The sequence below is a fragment of the Aplysia californica genome, unplaced genomic scaffold (genome assembly GCF_000002075.1).
Source record: "Aplysia californica isolate F4 #8 unplaced genomic scaffold, AplCal3.0 scaffold00620, whole genome shotgun sequence".
Lineage (NCBI taxonomy): Eukaryota > Metazoa > Mollusca > Gastropoda > Aplysiida > Aplysiidae > Aplysia > Aplysia californica.
In genome coordinates this window covers 185,906-196,624 of record NW_004797890.1, presented here as the reverse complement: position 1 = coordinate 196,624, position 10,719 = coordinate 185,906, and the positions used below count along the sequence as shown (strand labels likewise).

The 10,719-nt window shown below is 40.3% G+C and overlaps 1 protein-coding gene across 1 annotated transcript in view; it reads left to right on the top strand.

Annotated features, from left to right (window-relative positions):
* The window catches only part of LOC101854281, a gene marked incomplete in the record, with an annotated part of 193,120 nt that overhangs the window by 3,350 nt on the left and 179,051 nt on the right, over positions 1–10,719 (top strand). The window contains 2 exon segments of the mRNA XM_035972233.1: positions 5,648–5,866; positions 6,176–7,992. Coding sequence (XP_035828126.1) covers positions 6,544–7,992 — 1,449 coding nt within the window.

Here is a 10,719-nt window from a genome sequence, read left to right as displayed (position 1 = left end):
AAACAAACAAACAAAGAACAAAACAACAACCAACCAACAAACAAACAAAACAAAACAAAAAACACCAGCGCAAACCAAGAGAAAGACCTACTTCTTGAATGGGAGAGTGACTAAGTCTGAACAGCTCGTGCCCTCTAAAGGTACTTCTTTGGCTGCAGGCTTTAAGGTCAAACTACTGGGGGGGGGGGGGGGGGGGGGGAGCGATGCGTAGCGTGTCTCGCCCGGAATCGTAAGAAGGCAACCGGCCTCTTGAGACTTTAAACAAGCCAAACGCTAGGATAGGTTTCTCTTTTTCAACATCTCCAGTACGTCCCTGGAGAATTTCGTCACATCATTTGCTTCAAATATTATTCACGTCACGTTATCTTTAGCAAAGGAAAATCAAAATGGTTTTGTGTTTGCGCTGTCATCGCCGCAAAGTACGAGTTAAAATACTGACGTCTCAAGAAGTAACCAATGTTATTTTATTTGAGAAACATTTTACAGTATTCGTTATACGTAAGGTCATAGAAGTACCGAGTTTGGTTTGATAGAGGTTTTAAGGCACTTTCAACACTTTATGTCATATTAAGTGCCGAAGATTTGAGGTAGAGTAACATAAAGGGAAGGAGGTTGGCAAAGGGTGTCAGTAAATAGTGATAAAAGAAGCAAACCACACCAGGGAACCCTCCAACCGCACGCAGTGTCGTTGATAACACAATTTCCATTATATTAACCCAATACATGAGAGCCATGTTCATAAGAGAGACATGCCATTGTAGGGTATAAACTGCTCCCCTTTTGCCTCTTTTTGAAAGTAGGTATTTTCTACGTCCCCATCCACACAATTTAGATCATTTAGGAGATGGGCTTCTTCCCTGCCTGTCGGGGCCAACCGGGGCTGAGAGAGACACAACGTCCCAGCACAAGGATTGATACATAAAGATTTTACCCAAAGTGGAATCAAGTCTTAGTTTTCTGCATGCTTTGGCGGAGCGCCTAACCGCTACACCACAGACGCCGGTTTAAAAAGTGTTTACAGTACCCCAAAATATTGTTGAGATATAATTTTGTCATTGAGTCGAAACTGCAACTTTGATTGAAACAGGAATTAACTTGCGCAAGTCTTTGAACAGGCGCCTGAGGTGTGGCAGAAGGGTTTTGTCGTCGGGCTCAGCTACTGGGCTGTTGTATCCCTCTCAGCTCAGGATAGCATTGGCAGGCGGGGTCGAAACCCACAACCTGAACTATATAAATTGCATGGATTAGTAGAATTCCCCAATGTGTTCAAAATCCTGACACTTAACATGTTTTAAAGTGTCTTTTATCGAATAGAAATGGGCCGTCTCAGGTCATTAATAAGTAGAGTACGTATGAACACTCCTTCGTAGACCGTGATAACAATCTAAAATGCAGATGAGCAAAATAATGCTTCTTAAAATATGTTTACGAATGTTAAAATTTTCTTTTGAGAGCTTCTTATCATCTGTGGTATGTGTTTCTTTCAGATCATGTTGGCTCCGACGTCATGACAGGCAGGGTAGAAGACCTCCTAAAAAATAATCTAAATGTGTCGATGGAGTATAAAATTACAAATAGTTGGATTGTACTATAAGTACGCTGATTTTTGACGCCGTTAATAAGGCGCAAAAGCGACATTCGTCCCTGTGAAAAGTGGCGTTAGAAATGAAAACAATTAAATTCAGAAAAAAAATCTGGAAAGACAGAATTGATACAGATTTTTCCATTTTTATTATTTTGAAGTCACATTTAAAAATGGAACACAAGTTATAGAAATCTATTTCATTTCAATAGGGAACTGTCTACAGCCGGAAATTATGACAAAACAGTCGCATGTGTAAGTTTCTCATTATGGAGTGCCAGGTCTAAAACAGACGTAGGTGATCATGTTTCGCCACTCATTTCTCTGATCAGATGGATGCTCTCAGGAATCTTTATTATCCTAGTCTTTCTCCCGTCACCCGTCGGTTCAAGTTCTTTACGTAAGTTGTTCTTTGCCCAGCACGGCCTATTTTTTCCTGTTTAAATGTCCCACAAACTACCGAACTGTTTTTGATAGGGAACAACCTACTCTGAATTCTTTCAGCACTGCCTCTTTTGATTTCATCTCCTTCCATGAAGTCTTTCACTACCGGCATCTGTGGTGTGGCGGTAAAGCGCTTCGCTGTCGCACTCAGGAGACTCGAATTCGATTCCGGAGTGTGAGGAGACATTAAAATTTGTATTGAGCATCTCGGTCGACTGTTGGAATGTTTTTTTGCCCTCTCAGTCGGGGTTGACCCTGCCTGACATGCAGGGTCGAAAGTCCGCACCCTAAATAATTCAAATTGTGTCTAGGGGCGGCGGGGGGTGCGTATGAAACTTGTAAGTTTTTCGACGACGTCTGTGATGTTTCGGTGTAACGAGAATTTTTACCGAGTATATTCGACTTTCTGCAGGGACGTTGTTGTTCAGCCCAGGTATTAGACACCCAGATTTAAATACATTCTTGTAGAAGGGATGTACACGTAAGTTACTTTCAATGGATCACGACAACCAAACGTTTGGTGGTGTGCATACCTCTATATAATATTGTAAACGATTCAATGAGAGATAAAAAAAAAATCAAACAAAGAAGGATGACATTAATTGGACAGAATCATGCAATTTTTCAAATGTGCGCGTGCAATAAAGAAACCTCTTCTTTGAACGTGATCCTCCTCACGATTTCTGGCAACTTGGCCAAAGTTTAGATCTCTGTAAAGTTATTTGAAGCATCGATTTTGCTTGGTCGAAACACACCATTTATTTTATCTTAGTTCTGTGTCCTTTGTAATACGATACAACGATATGCTGGGGTCTGGGCCACAGCTGGTCATGAATCTGATCAGCACTTGAAAGAAGGAGATTCGGATTGGTTCGGAGCTTTGTTCCTACCTAGTCTTACCAACCTCTTCAATAACATCTCCGCCTCTCTCTCTCTCTCTCTCTCTCTCTTTCTTCTCTCTCTCTCTCTCTCTCTCTCTCTCTCTTTCTCTCTCTTTCTCTCTCTCTCTTTTTCTTCTTCTTCTCTCATTGTTTTCTATTTCTATTCCACCCCCCCCCTCTCTCTGTCACAGTCTCTGTCGCCGCCCCCCCCACAAAAGAAAAGAAAAAAATCATGTCTTTTCCTTTCCCCTTCCCCTTCCATTTCCCTCTCATTCTGCCCTGACCCCTCCCCCTTCCCCGTTTCCTCGTCCACTTCCCTCTTGCCCTCTTGCCCTCTTCCTTCTCTCACTCTCTCTACCCCCTCCCACCCATACATTGTGCAACAATTCCAAAAGCCACCCGCACGTGTTCTTACACAAAAGATTACTTTTTTTCGCCTTCTGATGCGCGCTGATAGTTCATTAGTGAACAAGAGTCGAAGTGGGTGGTTGGCGGGTGCTCTGGTGTGGTTTACTTCTTCTTTCCTCTCAAACATATATCGTCCTTATCTCCCCCTTTTTTTTGTTACTCTCTTGTAACACCTCTACTCTTCTGGCGCTCATATGAATATGCCCTTATGTAGTAAAATTTCCACTAAAACTAAACTCGAATTATACTTTTTGCCTGGGGCTTAGATTATTTTCTCTTTATCAAACTTACTTCGCAAGATAATTTTTAGAACTCTGTAAAGATGTGATGAAATGTCGACGAAATTGCAGTCTTTTTATTTTCGAGTGACAGAGATCAAGGCAATTGATCTAGGAGGAGTTCCTTTCCAACATTCCGCTTTTAAAGGCACCTATAGTTCGGTCAAAAATTCGTGACCCAACTTGTCCTCAAACATCAATGTCACCCATACTTTTCACAGAAGTTTGTATCAGTTTGTCTTAACTTAATCATATTTTTCCGAAATGATTTAAGTTAGATTTAAAAGATTTTCTTCATACATTTATATAAAATACTATAAATCTCCTTGACACGAAAAATGAGATTGTTCACAGCACTATCCGCTTCTAACACACAATTTTTGAATACGCATTAGGCCTACATCACAGCTCACCAATGGCACCTTTTAGTGGAATAACTTGTAACAAAACATGAATTTTATAGTGAACATATTTTTTGCACTAAAAGTTCTCAAAACATGTGTTCAATAAATATAATGTTGCAAATACAAAAACATTAAGGACTTACTTCTGAAAGCGGTATTGCCCCAGCTGTAAACCTTTTTAAATCTATTGAAACCACCCACTTGGATTTTTTATTAGTATTTATAAAGGAATTTTCTAGAATATAGCTAACAGGTTTTCACAAAACAAATTATACATCTGGTAAGACAAATTGATACAAGTCACTTTGCGAACATGGAGAGTCTATGTTCGAAAGTTTTGGAAATATAATTTGACAAAAAGTTGCGCCTCGAATTTTTGACTGCACTTTACATGATTGCCATCCTTGTTTTCTACATCATTATCACTATTATGACTACAATAATCATTTTGCGGTTATCGGTATTATTATCATTATTACTACACCTCCTTATATTATTACTGATATCATCATAATTCTCTTGTATCATTGGCATTATGTCATAAACAGCTATAAAGACGAGGGGGAGATTTAGAAGGCCACCCCCCCAAAAAAAAATATTATGAAATTTTAAAAATAACCAAATTTTAAAAACAGAATCGATTTCTTTAGCCTTGTAAAAGATATACGCTTAAGCTTATAATTGATCAAACGGTATTTTCGATTCCTTATCTTCAAAATAATGAAGAACACAGGGGAAAAACGACGGTAGTCACAAACTTGAAATTGTGAGGGTGCCAATGTTAAATGCTTGTGAATTCATTAATTCGTATTTGTTTGACTGGTGTTTTATTGTTAAGGGTTGTTGAATGGTAAATCTAACAACAATAATCAACCAACAGTTGAACAGAAATACAGTTATGAGTTGACAGGCGTTCAAATTTGGTACCCTCACAATTTTCAGTTTCTGACTACCGTCGTTTTCCCCCTGTAGTCTTATTATTTAACCGTCGCGTGTCGAGCAGTACTTGGCGCTTTTCTGTCGCACGCAGGAGACCTTAGTTCGATTCCTGAGTGGGGAAGATTTTCATTGAGTATCTTGGTTTTTTCCGTTCTCTCAGCCCTGGTTGGCCCCGACAGACATTTTGAAACGCGCCGCCTGAATTATCTGGATTTGGTCCATGGGGGGCGTAAATCACGTATATTCATTATCTTTATTTCTGAACATCCAACTATGATGATCATTTAGTGCCGGTACTTAAAAATGGGTGATTTGAGGCCTTTTTTTTAAAACTGTTTTTTTAACATGATGTACTAACTGAAATTTCTACTGATCTGTTTAAGAAGAGGATCGGCAAAGATTTTTATACCCGCAGGGTTGAGAAAATTATGCAGAGTCCAATCTTGGCAAATGAGATTACTCAGAATAACCAACTCGTCTTACTGCCATTACTCGTGCTTTTTGTGGTCTCTCTCTCTTTCTCTTTCCCTCTTCTTCTCCATCTCTCTCTATCTATCTCTCCCCATCTCTCTCTCTCTCTCTTTCTTTCTCTCTCCCCCCCCCCTCTCTCTGTCTATGTGTGTCGTATAGTTCGTCTTACTTGCACTTTGTACGTTTACATAAAATCACATGAATTATTTTAATCAACACTGTTACGTTTTTACATTTCAGCTGACTAAGGAGTTCGGTCAAGATCTGAAGCTAGAGGAGCCAGAGCCACAAACAGAACTTTGAACGCAGAACCACTATTGAACATAATCATATAATGCATTTAAGAAACGGACTTTGCTAATACCGAAAAGCGTTATTTCGATGAAACTCCAAATGCAGAATTAAATTACTTATACTATAATCGCTTTCTATTGTTAGACAAGTGCCTTCCCCATAAACGTAAACGATAACTACTCCCAATAACAGTTCTCTCCAGACATGTAAAAACCAGTTAAGAATATGCACTAGATTTTGCAACTGGATAAATACTCTTAAGAGATCTTTATATGGGAACAGTGAGAACAATATACTAATGACCTGAAAATCTTGCTCAAACACTGACATGTTTGTAAACGTAACAAATTAAATCAACTGCTCATTCATTTTTTGATGAAATTGTGTCTATATTGGCGTAAAACATAAGATATTCAGTTAATTATTTAATCATTCATTCCCCTCCACTTTTACCAATACGTCGTTCTGGCCTAGTGTTGTTTCTGGGATTTTCAAAGGCTCTACATGACTTTGGTCGGTCACATCGGAGGTGGACGTTCACTTCGGAGGTAGCACCACTAGAATAACCAAACATTGTTGAAAGGCACGTTTAATTTATACAATGACCAATGACCTTCCACCTTTTAGAATGTAATACAGAAAACATTACTGTAGATGAAAATCAAACATTGATTTCAGTCCTTTAGTAATCAACTATGAACTGTTCATGACCTGTGTGACTCACGGATTAATAAAGGGGAGTAAACTCTTCATGACCTGTGTGCTTAACGGATAAGGACGGTGGGAGTCAGACAAACAAGCTGTAACGTCAGTCATCACGTGATCCCAGATGTGGCTGAGGCATGGCCACATGGCATGGTTGCCTGCTTCTCACCCTGGTCTTTCTCGTCCTCTCTTGCCCTTCATTGCGAGGACTCAGGAACGAGGGTGTGGTGAGGGTCGTGAGAACTGCCCTGGTGCCTTATGTGAACACGACTTGGACCAGAAGAAACACAAAACTTGGGACTCTATACAAAAGCTTAGACAGTAGCGCCAGAATAAATTATGTTGGTAGTTCCCTTAACGTAAAAAATAGTACACATTTTATTCGTTTACTTATAATTGCATCTACTATTTCATCCAACGTTAGATCACAGTCACATCATGACAACAGTAATCGCCTTAGAAAATCTTCAGTGTCCACGTTTCTAGACAAGAGTATTCCTATTGACAAATACAGTAGAAAACCTGAAAGCAAAACCGTCATAAATTGGTTCAACTATGCCATAGACAGTCCGAAAAAGAGTCGAAAGCTAGACACATTGAAGGATTTTATCCATGCTAGTACTGCATCAGGAAACTTAAAAGCATTATTTTTGGGTGGGCCTTTTCGATCATTACCGGATTTAACTTCTAAAAGTGGGAACAGTTCAAGACAGCCTCATCGAAAACACAAAGGCGCCAAGCAGTACAAGAATCATTCACTGAAATGGGCACCACTCATCCACCGACAGAATCACACCCCACCGACACCACAAACAACATACACCAACCCGTCTGAAATTGTGAATGGGAATCTATCACTTGGCGACATACGCCAGAATAGCATTCAGACCAATAGATCAGCTGCTGGGAAGACGTCGGGGTACCACCATTTCAGACTTTTGTCTCCGTCTGGTGAACTTGAGCCAGAGCTCGATTTTTCGTCGTTGTCATCATCACAATTCTCAGAACAGTCACGTATACCGAGGAAAAACGCTTTTCCTGTACGCGACGCCCAGAGGCTAAGATACCGAAGATCTCCATCATCAGTTATTGATAAGGCTGGGTCCAAAAACTCATCCCCTGACCTTCCAAATGTTACTCGTGCTTCAGGTTCTTTTTCTACTTTTTCTACATCGTCGACTATAATCCCACCTACAACTTCAAGGTCTATCAACATCACCGAAGACGTCACGAATAATGAAGCTAGTTACGAAAGAGACGCCAATGATTTCACCTCGGGGTTGAAAGGTCAGGAACACAACGGCAGCGTCACAGCGGATTATGGCGTAGTCGTGAAACGCTTTGAACAAACCACGTCATGGCCTCCAGACTACAAAGGATTTTTCGACGATTCGTTATGGGCTGAAAATGAGAAAAGTGTCAGCAGAAAAACCCTCAAAATCGGAGGTCTGTTTGAGCTGAATGGAAAGAAATACGGAGGAAATGGATACTCGGAACTGGACGCCGCTCTGCTGGCCGTGTCACACATCAACGACCTCGAGGTTATACCTGGATACAATCTGGATCTCGTTTACAATGACTCCATGGTGAGTAAGCTTATTCTATTTTTATTCGTTAAAAATATGATTGTTCGCTCTCTGGAAACTTATAGGCTATAATCTTAATCCTTGTCACCTCAGTTCGTTTCTGTCTGTCAGTGGTTTTATGTCTGTAATTTTTATCTATGTATCGTATTCCTCTCGTTTGTACTTACTATTACTTTTGCTTTTTCATCCTCTGTTGCCGTTAAGCATCGAGGGGAGATGCAGTTTTCTATGGTAGGCCAGCTCCGCAGCTCATTCAGTTGTGATATTATGTTTTCTCAGGGTTTACTTGACGCCCTCAATCCACCTTTTGCGTGGCCTTCTTCTTTATAGCCTGAGGGCTTGGTGTCGTAGGCCCTCGAGGTGGGGTTTGTCTCATTGCTTGATGTATTTTTGTTTTCTCGGTTAAGTGCATCTGATCAGAATATGTGGTGTAGCGGATGGGTGCGTCGCTGTCGCATGGAGGAGACATGAGTTGGCTTCCCGTGTTGGGAGGTTAATCTTTATCGAATATCTCTGTCAGTCTGCTTGAACGTTCTGTCACTTTCAGGTCGGGTTGACCTTGACATACAGGATGGAAACGGCTAGCCTCCTCAATAATCTAAATTTGGTCGATAGTGGAGTATACCATTCACAATTACATTTTAAAAAATATTTTAAACATTATTACCGTTTATCTGATTCCTCTCTTTCTCCTGCTCGTTTCTGCCGGAGTGTGGTCTGTTTTCTATGCATGCAGATTATTCATACATCGATTTATTTGTCCAAATATTCCTGCTTCTGTTGGCATCTCTGCTTTTCTGATATATCGTTTTGCTTTATATAGTGGATTGTTGGCGGGTGCTCTGATGTGGTTTACTCCTTCTTTCCAATAAAAATATGATGTCATTCCTATCTCTCCTCCTTTTCTATGTATGCAACTCTCAGGTAACACCTCCTACATTCTTTTACCTATATGTGTTCCAGTTGTCGTAAAACGCTTTCTAAAACTAAACTAAAATTGCTAAATGTAACTTTGTCTTTTACAACTCTCACTGTTTTTTTGCTTTGTCTATTCGACTAAAACCGTATGTATTGCTAGTGCCTTTATTTATACAATACTCAGGTTACAGCTTTGTATAATCTCAGAACTGCGTTATGCTAGTGACACAGATGTACTTTGTATAGGGTGTCTCCCTCTATGAATATTTCAGGGGCTGTCCGTTGAAACAAATACTATCTAATTATACAACGCTTTACCGGGTTAACCGGCTAATCAGTCATATTCACAAACCAAGACAACAATACTTTAAACAAGAATGCAAAGGGACAGGGACAAAATCCATACTGTTCGTGCCGAATGTTTGGAACATGCCACAAAATGCATCCACTTTCAATGAAAAAAAAGAGCAAAATTGTACAGGTTTAACGCCCCTTTCCAGGATCGATAACAACAATAACAACAGCAACAACAACAACAACACCAACAACAACAACAACAACAACAACAACAACAACAACAACAACAACAACAATGCCCCTTTCAACGCTGTACGAATATTCAAGAGACAGGACATACGAATTTCACGTCCGTCTCCGATAAGATCGAGACAGAAGGATGGAAGGCCTTAAAAATCCATAGAACACCCCTCCCGACCACCACCCCCTAAGTTTGGAGCGCTTGAATGTAAATTCGAACCAAGGCCATCCGCTCCGTAGTCCAGCACGATACCAACTAAGCTAACCCCGTGCCTTCACGTTTAACATCTATTTTATCGAACTACAAGCACAAAAACGTTTCGGGGGTAATAATTTCACCATCGTCTTTGATATAGCGCTTGGCCATGGCAAACAGGAGACCCTGGTTTAATTCCTGAGTGAAGACACAATTCTTTTAGAGTATTTCGGTCTTTCTGCTAGAATGTTGTATCCCTCTCAGCCCAGGTCAGCCTCGACAGTCGGGGTCGAAGCTCACCTGCTAAATAATCGAAGTTGTGTTGATGGGAAAGTAAAAACACCTACAGTTAAAGAAAATATTTGTTTCGTACATAAAAGAACTACAAGGCCACACCCATTTTTGCTTCAGGGCTTTTCACCTAGTTGTATAGGCCAGGACAGAGAGCAGGAACATCTGTGTGTAAATATAAGATAACATATCAACCAAACTGTTCCCTCCAGGTAAGTTAGCTATGTCCAACACAAGACCATATTTCCATCAGAATAAACAGCGACTCACACTGGCCCCGTTAGCCTTGTCTTCCAGAGGTCAATGGTTTCATCCGTATAGAAACCCTCGCGGTTTTCACTCGTATCGTATTACTTTCCCCCTACTTGCTCGGATTGAAGACCCGAGCTCTTGCACTAGGGGGCGTTCCAGGGTACGTGCTGTGTCATAAAAAATGTAACAAAGTTGAAAAGAATGAGTTAACAATTGGCAAAAGCTAAAAAGGGTTACAATGAATTATAAGAAAAAAAGTTACAAAGCAAAATTAGAGCAACGTTATGATAAATGGAAGACTACTCTTACTTTATCAAATTATATATAAGTTGTGTACTTCACCTGGGAATTTGCCAGTTAGTGTTGAGAACCTGGCTTGAACTTTGGGTGGATATTACGTTTTCCAAAACTCACAGTGTCTGAATATAACTTGCTTTGACCTTGCGAAACATTTTTTAAAAAGAATTCGGAGGTACAGCACTAAGCAAGATGTAGGCGTGGGAGAATACAATTCTGGGTTTGGGGTGGGGGTT